The sequence below is a fragment of the Cheilinus undulatus genome, linkage group 3 (assembly GCF_018320785.1).
Source record: "Cheilinus undulatus linkage group 3, ASM1832078v1, whole genome shotgun sequence".
Taxonomy (NCBI): Eukaryota; Metazoa; Chordata; class Actinopteri; order Labriformes; family Labridae; genus Cheilinus; species Cheilinus undulatus.
Window position 1 is genome coordinate 40,539,246 of NC_054867.1, and position 24,325 is coordinate 40,563,570.

Sequence of the window (24,325 nt, forward strand, 5' to 3'; positions counted from 1 at the left end):
TGCATTGTGGAGGGGTAAGCTGGGAAGATACTCTGAGAGATGGGGCATGGGCCTAGCGCAGTTCTGGATGATAGCCATCAGGAGGCCAGAGCAGTACAGGACCAAGGTTGATGAAACAAAGTGGTGAACCATATGCCTCCATACCTGACCTGACCTGAGCAGGCTTGGGACAAACCCCCAAAACAAGGAAACCGAAACCTTATGTTGCATGATGTTATGTCACTAAAATCTAACGTTTCAACATGAATAACAGTAGGCAGAGTCATTAAAATCACTCCATAATATGAGAGAAAAAAACACATTTTGTGTTTTTTTTTCAACATTTCAAGGGGAATTGTGTAGAGGGAGGGTGGAGGGAATAGTTTTGGAAAGGCCCTATGATTGGAAAGAAAATTGAAAAAAAAATAAAATGATAAAAAAACAGTAAAAAGGACAATATTTGATGGTATAAAATGAAGATGACTTTTGACTTGTCCACTGAGCTGTCTGTGAGGTTTTTAAACTGAAACGACATAAGTGGCTGCAAGATGTTGCAGTGGCTTGAGCAAAGTGTGCTTAAAAGGAAAATAAAGCATGTAATGAATGTGCTAATGCACTAATTCTAGACCTCAATTGTATCACAATTAATGCTGAGAGCCTTAATTTTAACTTGAAGACTGAGCAGAAACAAAGCACCACAACAAACACTCAAAGCTTAACTTTTCTCAAAAACAATGGCTGCATTGTGGGTCGCCTCACAGCATGAAGGTTCCTGGTTTGGATCGTAGCCGGCCTTCTGTTTGGAGTTTGCATGCATAGACTCTCTCTAGGCACTCTCAACTTCCTCCCACAGTCAAATAAACATTTTTAGATAATCAGTGGTTCTAAATTACCTGTAAGTGGAAGTGTGAGAGTAACTGGTTGTTTGTCCAGAGTGAACCCCACGTCCCGCCCAAAGAGCTGGAATTATCTACATCTTCCCCACAACACTGACTTTAAAAAGCTGTGGAGAAAATGCATGAATGGAACACAAAAACATTTCGACTCTAGTTTATTAGCATTTTCTTGTACAACTTTACATTAGTAAGACAGATCTGTTATAACAAAATAAACATAAAAGGCAGATAAATCTTTTAGTGCAATAAAAAACAAATGAAAACCACTGAGTGCAGATGCATTGTGTATTACAATACTGCTCAACAAATAGACTCTCAGGCACCTCAGAGTTTAGACAGGTTAAAAAAAACACCTTCATTTTGATGGTCTAACATCCCACATTAGATGAATCGGAGGTTCAGTAAAGAAGGCAATAAACCGATTATAAGAGAGGAAAGTGTTGAGGTTTTTTATTTTACTTGTTGAGCTTGAGTAAGTTTGGAGTTGAATAGTTGTGCTGTACTATGCAGATGTCCTGAATCTTAATATGACTAGAGTTAAAGATTGGAACAAGTTACAGATAACAGCCAACTAAAATGCAATATGTTTTAGGCTGTCCAGTTTGATTTGGTTAAGTAGTTTGGTACAGTAAACCCTGATTTAGTTTGCATTTCCATAGCTAGCCATACTCTTACTTGGCAGGTGGGGATGTAAGCCAGATTGTGATAGCTGCATGCGTCCCATAAACAGACTGCAGTGTGTCTACCTCCGGTTTTAGGGTCAGTTGGTATGCTTATACCCCAATAGAAGGTAAAACACAAGTAATTATGTGTTGTATCAAACTGAACAAAACTTCTTTATAGAAACACAGCTTAAAAATGAAGTGCCCAGACAAAACTATTTGTTGATCGTTTAACCTCCTAAGGCCCTGCATGTACTTATGAGGACATTACATTTCCTTAAACATTGTAAAAAAAAATCTGATATAAGAATTTTTAGATAACTGCTTGAAAGCAATTTGCTTGAAATGTTTGGATTATTTACTATGAAATTTTAAAATGAATTTTCAGGGAAATTTTCATGTATTTTCATGGAAGTTTTGCAAGAGAATCTGGCTGCAGACCTCTACAATGGGGCGACCTCAACTGTGGGGCAGGAAGTGATATGCATTACCCAAGCTAGAATCATAATGACGTACCGAATGATTCATATTTTTTGCTTGCTGTCAAATGTTACAGTAAGTGGCTATTTTTCACAACAGAAGAATTTTAATGATACAAATCCAAATTTTACTGAGGGGGTAAATTTTAATTCAACACACCACAAAATTAGGAAAACCCAAAGAGGGTTAGGGTTAGGCACCTGAACACCCTAAAGTTTAGGGTAAGGGGGATAAATTTAAAAATAACACACCACAAACTAAGGAAAAACCCAATGAGGGTTAGTACGACACTCCCTGCCCCACAGTTGAGGTCTCCCCATTGTAAAGGTCTGTAACAGATGAGCACAAAACGTCCTATCGTAGTGGTATGCTGCAGGGCCTCTCCAGTTTTAAGGATATGTTTGTGTATTTTTGAGAGTTTTATTGGGAGCCTTGGGGAAAGCTGCTTTGGATTTTTATTATTATTATTATCATTATTATTATTATTACTAATTTTTTTTTGCAATTTCAAGGGAATTTGAGGACATTTTTTGTGTGTATTTGGTAATTTTCAGGCATTTTACAGAAATTTGGGAAAAAAATATTTTTTAAGTTTTTGGGAATTTGATGAGAAATTTCAGATGGAATTTAATGAAAATTTTCAGGGATTTACATGTTTTTTTATTGGAATGTCCTAAATATATTTAAGAATTCTGACCAAAATTTTAAGTTTATTTCTTTAAAATTTGGGGGAAATTTGTTTGGATTTTGGAAAGGAAGCTTTCTTCAGAACCTCAAATTCAGAACTTTTAGTGTAAATTTCAAAATATCAAGGAAAATGAGTCCACCATTCCTCTCTCAATGACTGATAACATTTCTTACTGACTAAAGCTCCCCAACAACTGACCAACTGGCTCTAAAACCTTTCTAGTGCTGTATTTTCTGCAGAAGCAGGACCTTCGGGAGATTTGTGGACATCATTTTTGGTATAAATTAATTCATAAAGACAAGGCTGAAGTTTTAAACTTGTCAGGTCCTACTGATCCCAAATAAGTGAAAGAAAGTAAAATACATTCCAAACAAAAGCTGAGGTCTCAGGAGGTTAAGATACTTGGCTTTCCAGATACGAGTGTTAACACCACTGAAGCTATCCTGTTACTTTTAACGTGACTGAATGAAAGTGACAGAAACATCAGAATAGCTGGACTGCTCCTCACGAAATGCCGCACTCCAACTAATCAAGCTAAGCTAAATGAAATGGGCACAATTAAAGCTAAAGTCTTGTTTAAAACAAAACAAAAACATTGGAAAACAAACTTCAAAGGCTCAGCTTCTTCCAGAAAGTGTGAGAGAACTAAATGTCAAGTGATTTAGCAAAACAGAATGCAGTCAGTGCAAACTGGGTCCCCCACTGTGCAAACACAAGGACTACTGTATCCACTTCATTTTACTTTTACATCTGATATTTCTCTGTAAGCAGGCATTGAGTGAGTTAGTGTTGCTGAAGTATGAAGAGATTTAAACATCTACTCAAAAAAGAGACAGAAAGTATCTATAGATGTCAGGGCCATGAAACACAGACACATTTTTAACTGTTTTTTTTCTTTTGTACTCTCATGTGAGGTCTGATTTTTAAAGGTTTGAGATACAAAACTAGTCCAAAGTTGGTTACAGTTAAGGATATATTTTTTTTAATAACACTAACATTTAGTTTAAAAAAAAAAAAACTGAGTGACTTTTCACCAACCCTTTTCATAACCCAGACTAAATATATCATCATATCATCAATGGTGACTTTGTTTTTTTCTTAAATGGAAAAGTTTTTTAACAGTCAAAGGAACAAAACAGCCTAAAAACTTGATAAAATTGTGACTTTATAAAGTGTCTTTGTTTCATGACCAGATCGCTCTACGGCTGCGCACAGAATAAGCTGAAAAAATAGTAAATTATACAAAGAGAGGACTGTAACTCGTCCTCTTTTTGGTCTCAGTCCAGGTATCAAATGGGTAACGACCAAACACTCACACAAACATACACTCACACATTCACTCTAGCTCTCCTTATTGGCAGCAGTTTCAAGTGTAATGCTTCCACCAAACTTTCAGCATAAATCTCTGTGAGCATAATTCGATATCCGATTATCCTAAAACCAAATATAAATAACTTTTAATATGACACCATCACTTCTACTTATTCGATACAGTTTCTTAACTATAGCAGGATGGATTCTTCATTTCAGAGCATGAGCAGTAGTTGCTGTTACATCTGTGCACACTCCTGAGGAGTCATAAAAACAACCCCTCTAAAGGATGTTTGGACACATCCAGGAGGAGGAGAGCGGAGCGTTGACTGGTTCACTTTGAAGAGAACACTCCAGACAGTGTTATCGACTGAAAGGTTTGTGGGTTAATTTGTTAAAGGGTTCCTGGAAACAGACCCGTCTGTCAGAAGTTCAAGGAAACAAATCCAGTTTTGGGGCCCACTCTAGGGCAGTGTTGACCACCGCCAGAGCTGCTGCCCCCAATGCCACCGTCAGGCCCATGACAGCGAGTCGGACAAACCGGCGTGCTGCTGAAGGCTGGGCCACTGCGACCACCGAGCTTGCCGCTGCTGCCGAGCTCTCCAGCGCAGCCTGTTTCTGTCTGCGGCGTCGACGAAGGACTGAGTCCGGCCGCTGCTGGGTGGAGGCGAGGTCAAAATCCTTAAAGGTGGAGGAAGCCATGCTAAGGAGGAAAAAAGAGGGATGAACCTCTAAAATAACACACTGAAACTAAAACAAGAGAAATGCACGATTACTAGTGTTTTAAAAGTCATATTGCTGTTGTTGCTGAAAACTAAAATATCTTTTAAAATAAAGCCTGCTGTTTCTATAAAAATACTACTATGGGCCATTTATGATCATTTTTACCCTGTTATATTGTTTGTTGAAGTGCATCTTACACTAGTTTTCTCAAACCAGATGCACTGGAAAGAATGTTTTCTTTGCAGTTGCAGCCTTGTATATGGAAGATGACTAGAAAAGCTGACTTGATAAAGGGTATGTGTGACAAGAAGAGGCAAGGCACAGATAAATGGAAAATACTGTTGTTCCTAGACCATGAAATGTGCAACACGGTCGATAGCAGCATCATAAAACCTGCAATAAGCAACAAACTACACTGTTATATAGTTGTCTGGAAAATCTGTTTGGGTCTGCAAGAGATTCAACCATCACTCTCATCAGCGTGATAATAGCAACTGGAAATTGGAGAAGCATATTAGAAAGCTAAAGTTCCCATTATCGTAAACCCTTGGGAGTTAACTACCTTTCATGGGAGGCAGCCTCTTTAGCCAGTTCAGAGGGAGGGAACTGGACGAAGAGGTCTCCTGCTCTGCTGATGAGAGTCTCATAGGGCAGATCCTGGGGAATCTGAGACAGCAGGTGATGAACCATGGCCATGTCGCATTCACACTCCAACACCTCCTCTTCTCTGTACAGTACGATCTGCAGCACAACAGGAAAGAGCAGATCAATCATTGTAAATACAGGGACTTCAGAGAGGATCAGACCAACCAAAAATAATCAAAAATGCCTTATTAAAGCAGTAGAAAACATTTACAAAATACAAAAATATATATATATATTTATATATATATAAAAGCAGTAGGCAGAAAAATCGCAGTGAATCCAGAGAAGATGTTATGTATAAAAGTGCAGAGAACTCAACAAAAATTAAACGTGTATTTAAGAAAATTGGCAAAAGTCGTAGAAACAAAGCTATATGTAACAAAAGCAGAGTACTATAAATGTAAATATATACTATAGGACACAACTTAAAGAAGCTGCCAGTAAAAACTTAACAAGGCTTGATACAACAGCAGTAACCTCAATGTACTGAAAAAGGCTCATTAATTAATCATCTACAGCGGAAAAGTGTTTTTTATATCATTGGAAAAACAAACTTGGGTTATTAATGAAATGAAACTCACCACAGCAGCAAAGTAGATGGGCATCAATGGGTGGCAAGCAAGGAAGAAGTCATACAACCGGACAACGTGGCGGAAGTCTGACAGGACATGACCAAACCAGGTGATCAGCCAACTGAGAGCAAAGACTGTACCCACCTCAGCCCTGAAAAACAATCAACACACAACAGAGTTCAGTTACAACAGTACACAAACTTTCAATGTGAGCACATACTATCCCTCTTTAGGGATAGTATAAGGCACTCAAGAGAACAGTTAAAAATAAGAGTAATTCTCTCTGACACTGACAGTTCTTGACTAACAGTTGTGCCTGCCCTCCAGGTTGCTCGCTTCATGACCGGTGTCATGAAGTCCTTACAGAGGACACTCATAATAGGATCAGTATGCTGTAAGCCCAGTAATCCTACTCCTTGACTTAAACCTTTGCTTTCTTGATGTAGGCTTGCTGTGGTCAACATTGATCTTAGTTGTTTTTAAAGCTATTATGCCCAATATCTTTATGGGTGTGTCATAATGGCAGAGAACTAAGCACAAAATCAGTCAGTAATTGGAATCTTCTTTGAATAATACCCATGGCCATTGTTAGTGAGCGCTTTAGAGAGGATTCAGTTACTATATGCCCTACAGCATACTTAATTTTCAGTAAAAATGATGGCCTGATAATACATTTTGCATGTCTCAATACCAACAAACAATAGTGCTTACTAAATGGCAGCAATTCATATTAGAATCACAAGACAGATTTAGTGAAACCATCCTGCTGCCCTTGTGACAGGCATTCATTATGAAGAACAAGCTGCATTTCTCCAGGACAGCAGGCACACAAAAACAATGTTAAAGAGAATATGGACAGTATTTTATCAGCATAAGGAAAGTCGTTATTTCCCCTTTTTTCAAGTTTAATGTCTGACCATTTAAAGCCGGATCAAAATCCCTCTGATCTGATGTGTAATCAGTCAAACAGAAGAGTTTCTTACTGTTGCATGAAGTCATGCACCTCTGGGTTGACCCTCTCAATGATGGGCATCAAATAGTTGAGTATGTGTTTTGTGTTGTCCATGGTAGGATCCATGAAGTCCCTGAAAAGCAGGATAAGACAGGTAGTTTTCAAAAAGCTGCTGTTGAAGGAAGTCAAAAAAGTAAGGGAAAGTTGTACTATATCCTTTATGGGGACCCTAAGGAGAGAAAGACAAGTAAAAAAAACATAGGTTTCATAAAGAAAGCTGTTGCAGAGGTACCTGAGATGATGAGTGGAGAGCTTTTCAACAAGAGCCGTTGCGAGTCGCTCCCCCAGGACTAAAAGGAAGGTGACAACTATGTCATGGTATCCTTGATAGTAGTGCAGCTGTGGATTACGTTTTAAAACTACAAGTATGATGTCAATGAGCTCTTCCTGGAGACCCTCCCTCTGCTCATCTGGCATTCCTGATCAATGAGACATAAAAAGAAAAACTTGATTAAAGTTGATATAGACTATTTGTATGATACTTCATCAATGACCTGGTTAGTATAAAATGACAGAAGTGAAGAAAAACCTTTTATTTACCACTGATTTGTCTCTCTTCACTATTACTGGTGTATGAAATAACACATTTTGAAAAAAACAACTACTTGTTGTATTAATAACTTATCAGGCATACAGGAGTTAAGACACTGACAAAATGAGTAGTAATGCAAGTGAGACAGACGCTAATAGGGCATAGTAAGGCCCGATTGATATAGGATTTAAGGCAGACAACACTGATTACAGAGGGGGAACACAAATTAGCAGTACAGAAGGTAACTAATTTATGATTAAATAATCCTTTAGCTAGACAAAAAATATAATTCTGCACAGGTTTTTGCATAATCTACTCTGCAACTGTACTCATGATTTCTTACAATAATTTTCAAAAAGAAAATGTAATATTATTACACATTTTCAGACAACTGTTTGCTTTAATGTAGATCTCTGCTACATGTTAGTATATAAAATAAGAACAGGGCTATACAGTGTGACATATATGTTGCAAATGCTACAAGAAAATGGGTCTGTGCTGAGAGGTTGTCACTCCTCATCGCACAGGTGCGATGACAAAGTGAGAGAGGTGCGTGCATGCCAGGCGCACAGAAACTTTAAGTTTTACTTGTTGCCACAAAAATTATATTTCTGGCAAATTTTAAATTCAAGCAGAATGATGTTTCCTCTCGCCATGCATAATCCTCCACATCTGGAGCACGAGCGGCCACGTTCCGCAGCTGATACGATAGCAAGAGAGTGACCTGCAGCAGCTCATACAGACAGGGCAGACTCAGGGCTGGGTCTTTACCCTAACAATACACATAAAGTTTATGCAGTGTGGGTCTGTATTGATCTATTCTTCCATGCTCCTGTCACTCTCTCTCCCTCATCTCTCCGCCAGACACTGCTGTCTGTCTGTCTCATATCGGACCTGTATGCTAAATTCAGACGTGTATTGGCTTGTTAACCAAACCACAGCAGCTAAAATATTATGCATCGTTTTATACATTAACCTTTAATCACAAGTCAGCGCAGACTGGGCACTCTGTCATCTCACTGACGGCTAACTCACTGTGACCATCTGTGCCTAACTGGAGAGGACGAGGAGAACAGAGAAATAAGCTACATTGTCTAGCCTTCGTGCCTTAATCAAAAACTTCAGCGCTCCTCTTAAACATAATGACTACGTTTTGGTGATAGATTTTTTTGTTTTAATTGCCATTTAACTCCAACAGTACTGATGCTATCATTACACTGTGTTAGAGAGAAAAGAGGGATCTGTTCATTAACATCAGCTCTGTAAACATCAGAACCAAGTGTGACAGTACAATATGGACCTAACTCTAACATTGTTTAATGAATTTCTAATAATTTCAAAAATATTTTCCGATCAGTCTGAGTATCAGTAAATATATATGGGGTGTCCAAATTATGGCCCGTGGACCAACTGTGGCCCTTGGTCCTTTTGAATTGGCCTGAAAGAAATACATCAAAAAGGCCCGCATAAGAACATAAAACTTACACTTTATTCTATTTCCTAGTTTAACTAGGAATACACAGTATTGGAGTTTATACAATATGGCCATATTTCTAAATTACATTTAGTTGCTATCAATACCAATATATAAATGTAGTTTAGACCTAACACTTGAAACGCAGTTTAAGGATGAACACAGAAACATACTTCAGTCTCTAGAACACATTTAATAGTTTAAGTAAATAGGAAGGACACAGAAAAAGACTTCAGCTGTCAGTTGGTCCTGCCTTAACAAACAAAAGGATTAGCATATAGCAGCATGAATGGAGATCTGTCTAATCTATCTCAAGGTCTGATATCCAAATCATATTGCTCTAATCATCCTCAAGCAACAACACTTCTATAAATCTACTGGGCTTCCAGCAGTTTGTTTGTTTTGTGTCTGAATGTGGAGATGAACCATCAGCATCTCTCTTCTCTGTGACTGGCTGTTTGCTTTGTTAGACATTAACTGAGAGCTGTAATTTAGGCTGGTTTGGTTTTGTTTTTCCAAGTACATTCACTTACAAAGCATATAATTTGGTTACTGGTAGGTTTTAGAGCAAACATTTTATATATTGTGCTACAGTTTTTGTTCTATGCTACAAAACTGTCAACCTCTGTAGCACCAGTGCTATGGGCAAAAAAGTTAACATACAGCCCTGAAGAGCATGAAAAACTTGCAAATGACACAGATTCTACATTTCCCAAGCATTGATTTCTGCAGTATACAGTATATTCTTTATTTTGCATAAAATACAGATGCAGATATTCATGTCTGTACCTACCAATAATTTACCTAAATGAAGAGTAATAATATCAGCTTAGAGTGTCAGTTTCAAAAGCATGACACGTGGCTCCATCTCTAAAAAATTCTCTTGGAATTTTTACCGATGTGCCAAGCTGCCTACCACAGAGAGTGCACACAAGGGGCAAGTAATGGCAAAGCTTTAACTGTAGAATAAAGCTTTCACAGCATCTAAATAAATACAAAGAAGGGAATGAATGGATGGCTTTAGAAGAAAATGGTGCAATAGAAACAGCTATTCTTAATTTTGTTCCAATAAAGTGTTGACTGTATGTTACACTAATGGTGCATCAAAAGTTGATAGTGAATCAGTGTTTCTGTGCCGTTATGCACACAGCAAACAGGGTTCTTAAATGCTTATAAAAATTCAAATCTGACTTTTAAGGTCCTTCAGACCAGGTCTTAGTTTTCTGATTAAATGCACTTTAAAAAATTTGATGATTTCTGGTACGTGTAATGCCTCTGGTAGCCCAGAAGTTAGAGGACTGAGATAGTGTTTTACAACAGAACTGAGTTTAATTAATCATAGTGAGGCAGATAAAATCAAATGGGCTCTGGTGTCCTCCGCCAGGAAATTTAGAACATCCAACTCTGAATTTCCTTAATTATGGAAAATATTAATGCAACAATTTGTGGGGAAAACTGTATAGGGTTGACTAGAATATAAAGATTGGATAAAGCCATGTCTTACTCAAAGTGCCTGCCAAAATTTAAGACCTCTCACTGGTTTAAAAAAAAAAACAAAAAAAAAAACAGACTTTTCAAGGCCTTAAATTTCAAATGTGCAATTTAAGACTGTTAAAGCTTCTCAAGGATCTGCTGGAACCCTGAGCAAATCTTCATGAAATAGTCAAGCATTAAAAGTTTTAACTTACCAGGTGGGAACCTCCGCAGTGAGCGCTGGACATCAAGCAGCACCTGGTTGTAGTCTTTGTTATTCTCCCGCTCTACCTTTTCTGGACAAGACATGTAACCATCAGTTATGTCATACAACAGTCACATATTGCGTGGGAGACCTTGCACCTGCTAAGATTGTGTTAATATTTGACAAATATAGTAGATGTGTCGTCTTTATTGCTCTGTCAGTGCATGATACCTGGCTCTTGCTCCAGGACACTAGGAGGGACATTGAGAAGCCGAGGCCAGACTTGACAGCGTATCTCATCAGTCAGCAGTCCACCTTCGCTGATGGCCATCCTCCTCAGAGCTGCCACATCCACTGGACTCACACTGAGGGCCTGTGTGATGTCGGCAATTTTCCTCTTCCGTTTAGTGTCCCAGTCTGAGGCAGGGGAAATACAATGTTTAAGCAGCTACTTAGTCTGGGATGGCTTTAAGATTGTAAGTCAGAAATCAACAGTATCAGCTAGAGAAGACAGTAATTGAGGTTTAAAGGGGGCACAGTCAGCATTAAGCTGAAATATCAACGGTTATGCTCTCTGCACTAAAATGACTGTGAAATGCATTCAACGCTGCTCATGTGTCAAAATCACGAGAGCTAGTAACGTAGCAACAATGCCACATATTCCGTTACCTTGTTTCCCATTCACGGGTGACGAAGCACCACTACTTCTCGAGCTCTTCATATTTGTCCTCTTCTTTATGTCACCTTGTTAGATTTCATTACGTCCCATCCTTCTTTGTTAGGCTAACCTCGGTTCAGCCCGCTTGTGGTGGACTGGAAGCTAGCTGTCTCCGTCTAATTAGCAAGGCCAGCTTCATATAAACACGGCCCGATATTAGCTATTCACTGTTAGCTAGTTATCAAGCTAACACCACCCTGCCCTTTTGACAAAACTGATATTTTTAACAACACGTCCATCATATTTCGGGCTACAGATAAGCTAGTCAACAATAAGGAAACACCGCCGAACGGCAAAACGGTCACACGGAGGAAACGGCTACATGTTTACAATGACGAAAAGGACCAATAGGAAACGACAGCTTTAGCTAGCCTCCCCGCTCAGCCAGAGTGATGACGTAGCGCCGCGATGACGTAAGGTGACGAGGGGGGGGGGGGGGGGGGGTATCTGCCTCAATCCGGGATGGGCATCTTTGGCTGCCAAGAGGGCAACACACATTTTAATCTCAATGCCAGAGGACCACATTGTTTTAAAATGACAACTACTTTCTATGTAACAACTAAGATTACTAATAATTTCATGAAATATACACTATTTAGCTTCTATAACTTTATCATACCAGCATTTATAATTTTAAACTCAAATGCAAATAGAAATGGTTTATTCAATGAGATAAAAACAATGAATCAAATTTAAGATGCTTTTCCAATGCAGTGAACATAGTCGTTTCTGTTAAATTTAGAATTTTTTCCTTGCATATAGATTTTTTTTCCATGCATTTAGTTAAGAGTAGACGACTTTTAAAGAAACAATTACTGCCAATTATATGTACTAATTTCTTGCAGTAAATGTATCACATACCAGAAATCATTGGGAAATATTTCTAACAACAGTGTATTATTAATAAGAGGCTATTTTGCATGGATATGAATAGCTTATGGTGTGCCTTGAGATTTTGGATTGATTTTAGTAGTGCCTTGGAAAAAACAGGATTGAAACATCACTGGTACAGAGGACCAGGTTTCGTTTTTGTTGAGTTTACTTGTCTGAGTTTCTGATGAGTCAGTTGAAACCACCTGTGTCATGCTTCAGGGGAAGAAACAACTTAAGAAAGTCTGAACTTTTGTAAAAAATAGTCAAGTAAGTTATTTGCTTTTGGTCCCTAATGTCATAAGGTCATTTGTTATGTTCCTTGTGTTCACTTTAAAATATTGAATTAGGCTACTGTAGCTGCTAATACCTTCATAGTTTTAGCACCTGTCACATATAGCCCGAGGCTTCTTAGGTATCTTAGGTATCTCTAAGTAACCTCATTATTTGTTGTGTTGAAACTCACTTGCCTCTTAGTCACACTGTAAAACATTATCCTCTAGGTGTGGTGAGTTCCCGGGTTTGCTGTGATGAAACGAAAGCGAGAGCAAGTGGCAGAGCCTTTAAATAGCAGCTTCCTGCACTGACACAGCAGAGGCAGCTAGCATCAGGAGGGGAGCAGAGACACAAACAACCGGCAGAGAAAGACTGAAGCAAACAGGCCTGATAAACACTGTATATATCAGTGTTAAGAGCTGCTGGACTTCTGTTCCGGTAAGTTCTTGCTCTTTATCATGTCTGAATTTTGATGCTAAGGAAGATGCTGCGCTTGTAAAGAGACAACTAACCAAATCACATACTCCTAAATCAAATGTAATTTGATAATAATAATATTCGTAAAATCATTAAGAGGTATGCAACCTGAAGATGCAACCTAGCCCTGTAAACTTGTCTGCGGATGCTTGCTGTTGTATAAATCAGCCTAAAGAGGTTTGCATGTTCTTTCTCATTTCTTGAGAATGGAAACCTATCAAAGTCTTTTTTTATCATGTGCATCCAGTAGATGGCGCACTCTGCCTTTGAATGAAGTCATCTCCATTGAACGTAAACAACACCAAGGAAAATACTTGTACAATTATATTGCACTCAAGTAATGAAAAACTACAGTGTAGTAATTAAAAAAAAAAAGTAATTCAATCAATTAAAGGCCACCCTTTATAACAGGGCAGTGCTTCCAAAAGTGTGGGCCCCAGAGGTCATTTATAATAACTTAAAATCATAGAAATTAAAGAATATATTTAAGTCACATTTTAAATTATCATAGGAACTTCCCAGAAGTAACAAAACATGTCCTCTTGTTATCATTTATTTTGTCTTATGTATAAATCCTGTGCTATGGTTTAACTAGTATTGGATTACCTGGTGACCCTCCATTAATATTCTACTGTACCGCTCACTTCCTGATTTCAAGATGTTTGCAGTGTCTTCAGACAAATTAATCCTACTTGAATTTACTTGGTCACTAAGTCCATTTACAGAGATGAATATAAGAACAGAGAATTTAACTGACTTTGCAGATGCCCGATTAGAACAAAATAAATGGCAGTGGCTCATTAATTGTACTTTGTGACTCCACAAACTCTTTTTAAAGATCTGCATGCGTTTGCACTGAAATCTCTGTTTATGGAACAAAAACATGATAAATGAAAGGCGAATATTTGAGTCTCATGTTATGGTCATACAAGAGTTTTGGTGGCCCTGGAGATTTTCAGCTATTATACTGGACTGAAGTTTGGGAAAGACTGTTATAGAGAATAATGTAGCAGCAAATTGTGAAATGGCCATAAAACCGGCATGTTGAACTGATGCATTTTTATGCTTTTGCCATGTGTATTTAATTTTTCACTCAGCAGTCTTTCTTCAACAAACATGTTCTTTAATAAAAGTAAAATTATTAAGCTTAAAAAGTACAAGAACTCAACAAATCTGCCTTATGAGTTAACTAAATGTAGTGAGTAAGAAATGTTTTTTTTCTTTGCATAATAAAGTTTCCATTTCCTCAGAAAGTACAAAGTAACCCCCCCCCCCCCATCTGACTTCCTCCCCTGCTTTTACCTTGATATACAGATAATAGGAAGCTGCACATGCAGTAATAATTATAAGCCATAAGAACTTATCATGAGAGGAAAACATGTACCCTTATCATTTGCTGGCTACTTTGTGGACATACATACACAAGGCAGTTGTAGGAGCCATTAGTTTGTTTTTAGTATGTGGTTGTGTATTTGGTTTATTGAAATGTGTATTGGTGATATTTGTTTGATTTTTCTACACATTTTCTTTATGTAGAATGTGATTTTTCAAAATTTGCTATTTTGCTAGTTATTCCTTCATGATAGTAGTCATGGGCACAGCCTAAGTTGAGGATGATGGAGGAGGAGAAAGCAGGGACAGAGAGCAAGATGATGATGATGGAGGAGAAAGCAGGACCAGAGAGCAAGATGAGGATGATGGAGGAGAAAGAAGGGGCAGAGAGCAAGATGATGATGATGGAGGAGAAAGAAGGGGCAGAGAGCAAGATGATGATGATGGAGGAGAAAGCAGGACCAGAGAGCAAGATGATGATGATGGAGGAGAAAGCAGGACCAGAGAGCAAGATGAGGATGATGGAGGAGAAAGAAGGGCCAGAGAGCAAGATGAGGCTTAATAATACAAAAACTACTGTGAAGGAAATAATACATGCACATTTAAGTTGACCATATCAAAAATAGAATTCATTGATATAACCCAGCCAAGCAAAACTGTTGAAAAGTATTTTGCTTGGCAGGTTGGCTAAGGTGGGCCCTGTGCAATTTTCTTTCTAGTGCCCATAATAGATCCACTACAAATGAAATAGTCCTGCCTGTCAATCTCCAATCTTCACCACAAACTCTTTAGATCTTGTTCCAGAAGATCTTGACACATTATGTTTTTATGCTGAAATCTGTTGTTTTTGCTTCCAATCTTCCTTTACTTTCCTTTAGAGCTCATCAGTGGTGCCTCTGATAAACCACCACATGTAAGCCTATGGATTACCTACTAGGAGAACTGTATAATGGTAAGCAATGATGATTGATGATCAGTATAAAAGAATGGTTATAACTCTAGCACAATAACTGTAAACATAAATGTTATTCTTCCCCCAGGTGTTGCTGATGAAAATGGAGATGCTACAGTAAGCAAAGGTGCAAGGCACAGAAGCAGAGGTGCAAAGAGCAAAAGCAGGGAGACAACAGATGGAGGAGGAGGCGCAGGTGGTGCGGGACGGGGGGCAGGTGCCAAACAGAAGGCAGGAGCAAGTAGTCAAGGAGGAGCCAAACAGAAGGCAGGAGCAAGTAGTCAAGGAGGAGCCAAACAGAAGGCAGGAGCAAGTAGTCGAGGAGGAGCCAAACAGGAAGTAGGAGCAGGTAGTCAGGGTGGAGCAAAACAGAAGGGAGGAGCATGTAGTCAAGGTGGAGCAAAACAGGAGATAGGAGCATGTAGTCAGGGCGGAGCAAAACAGAAAGAGGGAGGTTGGGCTAAGAAAACGGGAGAGCATGGTGCAGCTGGAAAAGAAAGAGGGAGAGGAGGTCCATGGAGAGGAGGACATAGTGTGGATAGAAAAGGAGCAACAGGCGGTTGGAGAAGAGATGGTGGAGGAGACAGACAGGAGAGAAATAGAGCAAAATCTGCAGGCAGTGATGGGGCACCAAAGGGAAATGGCCTGGGCTACAAAAGCCTGCAAGAACTTTTAGAAAAGGAGCCTTCTGATGTAGCCATCACCCTGACGTCTAAACGGGCTCTGAAAGAGGTTCTGAGCGAGACCATGATGAGGAAAGACATGGTTGAACTCTTCTGCTTGGTTATGAGTAAAGCCTTCAAATCACGGTCCAACAGAGGAACCCTGACCTACCTGGCTGGCATCATCAAAGATTCTGGGTTCTTCCGCACCGTCCTTCCTCACTATCTGGTGGGAATGGGGGCTGAGGCCAACCAGGAGCGCAGGAAAAGATACCCACTGCAGCTAGAAAACATCCTGATCATTCTGTCTGAGGTAAACGGACAAAGGAAAAAAAAAACAAACTAATATGTCTTCAGTTTTTGTTGCAAGTATAAAGTGCTTCTTCAGATTTGGTACAATAAATTATTTCTCAGTGAGGAAGCACTTCCTCTAAATCTGCAAAAATCTAAACTTTTAAATCTCTGATAAATCAAATATTCATGGCACAAAGGCAACTCTCAAAAATCTAAATTAGGAGGGAAAAACCACTTGCCAATATTAATATTTTATCACTGAATTTTTTTGTAGGTGTGGTTCATAGGTGTGTTTTGATCAGATTAAGTGTGACATTTAAAACTCTGTCTCCAAAAATGTTGGGATGCTGTGTAAATATGAATATAAAAATAAGCAGAATATAATTATTCTTAAAACAGTGAAACCTCAAGTTTAATTGAAAATGACACAAGTCCCCTGTGATTCACACAGGACTTGTTATTTACTTGTTGAATTACCTGTGGACCTCTGGTGATTTGTGAATTACCCCCTGACATCAGTGTTTTGTGCGGTGCATTCCCACAGGTTAAGCAAAGTCTGTAACGTCATCTTGTTTCTGCAGCTGATTAGACAAAGGAAGAGAGAGGAAGTTGAGCCATCCCTCCCTTTAATGTATGAGAAAAGGAGACGTCTAATGTTAGATTTAAACCTCTCCTGTTACTTTAAACAGTTTTTATACAAGTGATGCTATGAATATTACTTTGCACACTTTAAATTTGGGATCATTACGCATCCTAAACAACTCTCCTTGTGCATATCAGCTGTTGCAGGCTAACTACTGGATGTTAAGAGACACATTTCAAATTGTAAATTGTGTTTTGCATGAATTGTAAGGTTAATTAATTCTGATCGAAGATCAGGCACTTGAAAAGAGAAACTGTGGGAAACAGAGCAGCCATGCCTGTTAAGAAAGCAGCGCTGCACCACATTTGGACAGCAGAGTTTGAATGAATGACTTAAGTAAAATAAAGACATTTTTACACATGCACTGAAATTAACTGAAAGAGAAGCACTATTTAGAACCTGTGTTAGAACTTTATTAACCAAGTCATACACAGCCTTTTCAATCAGAAAAAAGATCATAGAAAGCTGCACTGACCATTAAAAAACATAATTACCACCTTAAAATACAGAGATCCTGATTTGGGATTAGAATTACCTGTGGGCCTCTGTGGGAGTTGAAATGTAGTTGGTTTTTGCCCTGGAATTTTACTCTACAAATTATGGCTGTGGTCAGTTCGTATGGGATTAAAAACACAGATGTCCCGTTAGATTGTTACAAATTACCAGAGGTCCCTAGGTTATACTAGTCCCATGCAAATTGGACTTAAGACAACATATCTAATGGTGAAACAGTGCATATGCATTGTCTTGTTAAAATAAGCAAAAATTAAGAATAGTTGCATCATTGCCATAATTCTCAAACAGGTTATCATTAATATTGGCAATATCTTTTACAGACTTTAGCTGCCACCGTTACCATGAATTGAACAGCTGTGCTGCATTAAAACCAATAAAGGCCTAAATGTTTGCCAAAAAAGAAACTTCTCAGTTTTACATCTGATATGACCTCTTTGTTTTAGCTTCTCTTGCATATGGAGTTTCAGTTCTGCACGTCATTGTGTTTTATTTTAAGTTTTTCCAAAGCGTCTCAACACTGACTGCTTATCAGTACAGACAGTGTTTCAGTCTGTCTGTTTTACAGAGCTGAAGCCAGGCTATGCCAGACTTATTATGATGGTAATGTAATTTGGAGCCAAGACATGCAGAATTGAAGCCATGCCCTTTCTTCTAACAGCAGCAGACTAGATAAAAGTGTCAAAGATCCCTTGGGTCAGTACAGCAAATAGCAGAGCAGATTCTTGTGTTGGGGCAAAGGGGGATGACTGGCTGTTCAATGTAATCAAAGTAGAAGAAAAGTAAAACAAAGTTTGGTGTGCTTGCAAACAGGGGGAAACATTATAAAAAGCATGAAGAGGAGAAAGCAGACACTCCAAGCATTTAAAAAATGAGAAACGGAGGAAGGAAAAGCTTGAACAGCCTTTATTATAATGGCCAAATCAATTCTAAAGCCCTGTCATGAAGGGTTCTACTCACTAACCAAAGCTGATTATCCTGGGGCCATCCAGAGCTACCATGGTGCCACAGATGGGGAGATATGTAAATATTCTTGTTTGATTTTGAGGAGATTGTTTTTCTGTCCACCTCATAATACAGTTTATTAGTTCATTTTTCTTAAAAACAGGGTCGTATGCAGAAGCCATGCTTATTTTAACCCATAGACAAATGCACAAACCAAGATGCCCATGTGAAATGATAAAATATTTAAAGTGCCCTTGTAGAAATCCAGTCAATGGCAAAAAGCTGTTGGGGAGTATTTTACGTGCTTTAATAAACCTTGTGACAGTGTGTTTAAAACAGGTTGTATAATTTAGCTTTTCTGTGTTTGTTTCAGTCAGTTTTCTTCAATGTCATCCTCTTAGGTCCTCAGCATCTTCCCTGCCAGCTCGTTGTCTGCAGTGAGCCTGTTGGTGATACAAATTCAAGCCATCATTATGAGGCTGAAGGCATCAGGCATCGACATCCAGCCTCAAGTGGAGGAGAGAGTGAAGGAACTTGAAGTCCTGATCAGGCACCTGGAGCAGAAGTCCTGGGAGGGAACCCTGCGCTCAGATAAGGAAACTTATGGCCTCCTAACAAATGGAGCTGACAACCTAGGTAGTATTTCTGCTCACGACAGTGCTGCAAAAGGATGTGTCACTGCGAGTTACTCAGTGTCCCTCTTTTTCTTACCCAGGTGAGGAGGACTTGGAGGATTTTAGGACCATTCCAATCTACCCGACTCTTGACGAGCTCCATAAGGGTGAAAGACCCTTCCTCAGACCAAATCTCACCTCTCAGCGCTACACGAACACCCACGTGTACCTCGACACCCACTTCCGGTTACTGAGAGAGGACTTTGTGCGCCCACTTCGAGAGGGGATCCAGCAGCTACTGTGGAACCAAAAGGACATGGGACGGAGCGAACATACGCTGAGGGGGAAGCAGTTTGACGACATCAGAGTGTATTTTGACACAAAGCTGCAAGTGCCAAAGTGCACGCACACTGGGATTGCTTATGTAGTCCAGTTTGACACACAGCCACTCAAGGTCAGTCTGGATGGAGATGCTTCTTCTAGAGTTGTCATGATACTAGACTTAAAACTTTAAGTTACACTTTGAAAGGCAAATTACCTTCAGGGTAACCTTGCAAAGCAGATGGATACGGCCGTTTCCATGTTTCTCACTGGCGAATCCATCTTGCAAAGCTCCCGTCTGAGCTGTTTGGGCCCGGTTAGAAAGTGACAAGACCAATCAGCTACAAGGGCAGTACTTTCGGGGTCGGTGGAGTCGTGATGTAAGCAAGCAGTGACAAGAGGCCGGTGCTGTTATGGCAGAAGACATTAGCTTGGATGGTGCTAAAGCGCCAGTTTATCAGAACTTGACATTTCTTTGTTAAAGAAGAACAAAGACCAGCAGTGAGTTGTTTTCTTTTTAAAAACAAGAAAAGTAGTGTACTGAGAAGTGTACCGTCGCAATGGTTCATGTTATGCAGTTCTATATGGAGTTTAGCGACAACAATGTCACATGTTCTGTTGCTCTGATTGGCCCGTAAAAATGTGACAGACAGAACAATCCAATCACCCTCTGATTTTTTTCCCAAAGGCTGCCCTTTCCCAAATGCCGTCTATCAAAGGTTTTCCTGATGGATGTGTGAAAGCCTTAAAACAGACCAACTAGACAGACTACTAAAGTTAGTTTGTAGTTAGGATCAGCAAGAACTGTGTAGATGATATTTTGTATTGTGAAGAACACACAAAAATTAATAATTAGGGGAGCAGGTGGCCTAGCGGTTAAAGACGCTCCCCATGTACGCAGGTGGCTCGGGTTCAAAACCGGCCTGAGGCCCTTTACCGCTTGTCTCTCCCCCACTCTTGACCCTGTTTCTGACTCTATCCACAGTCCTCCTCTATCTAATAAAGGCACAAAAATAAATAAAATAAATAATAAATAAATCCCTAGGGGGCCTGAGGGTCTTCCCCCAGAACATTTTGAATTAAATAGATGCCATTTCCTGTATTCTTGTGCATTTTAACACCATATTAGCACCAGATAATCCAAACTGGTTCTGTGAGATATTGTTTTGGCTCAATATAGATCAAAAAAGGGCCCAACATAAAAGTCATTGCGACAGTAATGTTTCATAGTATTTCTTGGTCCCAATGGTCTTCTGGAGTTTGGTGTGTTTTTTCCACCCAAGTGTGTTAAGTGTGTTTTGCCAACCTGGAGGGCACTTTGGCACGTGTTTTGGTTCTATTTCTAATTCTGGGCCCCTTTTTTGACAGCCTTAATTTCTTCTGTGTAATGTTGTATGAAACATACCTAAACAATCAACCACATTGATACGGTTTTTGATAATTTAATGTCAAATATATGTTTATATTCCTTACACTTATAATAGTTTCATTGTTTTTAACAGTTTGTGCGCTGGGAGAACACCAAGCGGCTGATCTTTGGATCCCTGGTCTGCCTGTCTTGTGATTATTTTGACACCCTCCTGTTTGCTACGGTGTCAGATCGGGATCCCAAGGACCTGAGTAAAGGACTGGTTCAGATTTCCTTCACTGAAGAAAGCAGAGCTCAGCTCGCCACTGTTGAGGTGGGGAGAAAAGTTTACAAAAGTTAATGATGGGTGCACAGTTTTAAATCACTGCCATTTATCTTTAGGAATTTTCACTGATATTCATTTAGTTTACAGTTTATTGGGTGCTTTTAAAAACGATTTTCTTCAATCTACGGTTGAAAAAGAAAAACACTTGGCAGGGGGACAAAAAAGCTTGCATTCAGTCCCAGGCACTATTTGCCTGTTGAAGGTCTAGATACAAAACATTGCGAATAAATGATTTTATCACATCATGTGGGAGTTTTTCTGGAATTTATTAATATTAAGTCAACCTGCTGTTATACAAGTGCTTTAAAAAGTTCAAAACCTGCCTCTCTGTACAATTGCACTAGGGCTGTCAAACAATTTGAATTTTTATTTGCAATTAGTCTCAGATTTTCTTTAGATAATCTCCCCTTTTTGCAATTCAGCTGTTCTGTATTTAGAACTGTTTTTGTTTTATTTTGTACTGTCACAAACTATGGATACGCAATTTCCTGTCTGGATACAGACCTGCTTTTATTTTGAAAGACTCAAGATTATAACATGAAATTTACGAAAAGGGAACTTATTATGGATTAAAAAGAAAATAAGGGAACAATTAAAAAGCACATTTTGATAGCACAAGATGCATATGACTTTTGACTTGTCCACTGAGCTGCTGGTGATTTTTTTTTTAAGTGAAACTTAAGGAGCAGTGGTGGACTTATTTTACATTACTGTGGCTGTAGGGGAAAATTATGCACTGATTTTATGGACCTTTAATTACGGACCTTAATGCCGACAGCCCTAATTTTTACACATAGATGCTGCATGGGTTGGTACTGTGCAAAAGCAATGTGTCTAAGCAGATGCCATGTTGGATGGGAGTGGCTCAACACTTATGCAAGTCTACGATGGCAGGAGGTCTATCCTCAGTTCTAGAAACTACGGATGTTCCAGTATGTCTTCAGGATCAGCTGAGCCTTTACGGTGCACTTCATAAATACATTCAGTATGTCTGTAAAGTATCTACTGAAGTCTGGCACGCAGTTTCAGCTGGCTGGTGACTTATGTTGAACTTTTAGAATAATTATCTCTAATTTAAAATACAGAGCCTTTTTGATTGTTCGATTGGTATTCTCATATCTTGGCAAAACGTCTCTTGTAATTCTGAGGTTATCTCTTGACATTAGAGAAATAAAGAGGGCAGAGTGTTATTTCTTTAAAGGATATAATGGACTAGAATGCATTTTAAATGGCCTTTGAAATGATTTAAAATATCATGGCCTTCATGATACAAATATTAATGTGTAATTTTTAGAGAACTGTAGGCGACTTTGTAGAGAATCACAGTAATCATATATGAAGAATTTCAGTAGAAGAACCTGCACTTTTTATGTAATTTGTTATCCCTACCATAAGGATATGTCTGGTATTTGCTGCACACTTGAAATTACAGCCTTCCAAACATCCATGAATGTGATTCAACATGTCATCAAGGCTTTTTGTTTTAAAGCTTTAAAGATATAATCATATTTTGTGTTACAGAAAGGTCGCTCATTCCTGATGGTTGAGACCACTGCGTTCTTTGAGGCCTATCGGTACGTTCTTGAGGGCCTACAGGAGCAGGAGGAGAACAACCTGCCCTTTCAGAGGTAGGAGTCTGAGATTTTACCGCCAAGGTCAAAGTTTTTAAACACTCCCAGTTTTCCTAAACTTATTTTTTGTCAAGGAGGTGGGGCAGATGTGCTACAAAGAAAGTTCAGCGCTCCACTTTTAATTGACATAAGTTGATTTTATCACTACAGTATTCCCAGAAAGCCATCACGTACAGATGAGTTCAAAATTTAGCTCATTGTCTGCACCCACAGCGCCCTCAAACATACCACTCAGTAATGGATTTATCTGAAACACTTTGCTGGCCATCTGTCTCGCAGACCTTTCTCTTGTGACTTCCTCAAACAACTGATTTCTGTCAGAACTGCACCCTGGGAGTTCCCAATAATACAGCCCAGCTCCCCTTTGTTGTTTATTGATGTTTAGGGGTCAGACTTGTTGTGGGTTTTTCCCTGCCAGCTCTTCCTGGTAAACATCCTAGAATTCAGCTGAGGGTAATTCTCTAGCGCTCCCACTGTGCTATTTTCTTTATCATGACTAAATTTATGCTTCATTAGGATGTGGACAGATTCTTTCTCTTTCAAACTAAAAGTTGAATTAATTGGCAAATATGCACTTTAGCTCAAGTCACCACAATATGGGATTGGCAGAAAAATACAAACTTCTTGTATGACCAGAGGGTTTTGATGGCTAATGTTAGCCTGTATTACACACTGAATAAACTCAAACTATGTCCTAATTCAGGGTAGCATCCTTTTTCAGCAGTGTTTCTCAGATGGTTGAACTTCAGGACCCATTACTACCTACTGAATTAGAAACATGACCTAAATTTTGGCTAACGTTTAACCCACTCTTATTTCATTGTTACGGCTGGCTCAAACGCCGCACATAATATGGAAACCACACACAATGGATTAAATCATTATGTAACTTTTATTGAAGTTTTAAACAGGATATAACTAAACAAAATCTGAGCATACACAAATGAGGTGCTGCTGCTGCAAGGTGGGGAGAAAGAGCGTGAGCTGGTTAGCAGATCCTGCCTAAATAGACTCTTGGTCATTAACCACAGGTGCAGACAACAAGGCAAAATCAGCAGTCACCAAAGGAAGCACCAAAATAAAACAGGAAGCACTCATATAACACTTCCCCCTCCTAAAGATGACACATATTGTGACATCACTCAAAAACACGAGACAAGCCATCAGCAACAACAGTTTCTTGACCTCTCTTATGGTGAATCTCCAAGTTATAACTCTGCACTATGTTGGCCCAACACATCAACCTCTGGTGTCTGTTATACATATGGTTTAAAAACACCAAAGGATTATAGTCAGTGTACTCAACAACAGGCTGCAAGGAGGAACCAACATACACCTCAAAATGCTGTAAAGCCCACAGCAAGGCCAGAGCTTCCTTCTCAATAGTGCTGTGGTTCTACTTTTAAGAAAAGTAGCAGTCAGGGGTGCAACAATGGTGTCAAAGTTACAACAGAATGCTCTATAATAACCTGCTCACCCAAGGAATGTCTCAACTGGCATTTAGTAGTAGGGACAGGGTACTGAGCCACAGCACTGATCTTGGCTGCAATGGGGCGAACCTGTCCCTGACCTACTTCCTTTCTCAGGTGAGTAATAGTAGCTTTCGCAAACTCACATTTACTGAGGTTCAGAGTTACGGACGCTTCCTCAAAGTGGTCAAAAACACTGTGCAAAGTATTCATGTGACTTTCCCAGTCAGGTGAATACACAACAACATCATCTAAATAAGCC

At 39.2% G+C, this 24,325-nt stretch overlaps 2 protein-coding genes across 3 annotated transcripts in view; one reads left to right on the forward strand and one right to left on the reverse strand.

The window, feature by feature from the left end:
* Positions 1-1,024: 1,024 nt before the first annotated feature.
* tbc1d20 (TBC1 domain family, member 20) lies at positions 1,025-11,745 on the reverse strand. Its single transcript, XM_041816998.1, has 8 exons — positions 11,322-11,745; positions 10,884-11,069; positions 10,663-10,743; positions 7,201-7,387; positions 6,940-7,041; positions 5,966-6,107; positions 5,302-5,480; positions 1,025-4,719 (listed from the first exon to the last, which is right to left on the reverse strand). Exons 1-8 carry the CDS (start codon positions 11,371-11,373, stop codon positions 4,449-4,451), a joined length of 1,200 nt encoding a protein of 399 aa, XP_041672932.1. The 5' UTR covers positions 11,374-11,745; the 3' UTR covers positions 1,025-4,448.
* A 720-nt stretch (positions 11,746-12,465) lies between these two features.
* znfx1 (zinc finger, NFX1-type containing 1) overlaps positions 12,466-24,325 on the forward strand; it is a 33,019-nt gene continuing 21,159 nt past the window's right edge. For both annotated transcript variants that reach the window (XM_041816977.1, XM_041816984.1), the window contains exons 1-8: positions 12,466-12,510; positions 12,744-12,954; positions 15,204-15,277; positions 15,366-16,252; positions 18,736-18,970; positions 19,050-19,402; positions 20,772-20,951; positions 22,485-22,591. In XM_041816977.1, coding sequence (XP_041672911.1) covers positions 15,247-15,277; positions 15,366-16,252; positions 18,736-18,970; positions 19,050-19,402; positions 20,772-20,951; positions 22,485-22,591 — 1,793 coding nt within the window. In that variant the 5' untranslated portion in view covers positions 12,466-12,510; positions 12,744-12,954; positions 15,204-15,246. The remainder of the gene's footprint in view (positions 12,511-12,743; positions 12,955-15,203; positions 15,278-15,365; positions 16,253-18,735; positions 18,971-19,049; positions 19,403-20,771; positions 20,952-22,484; positions 22,592-24,325) is intronic.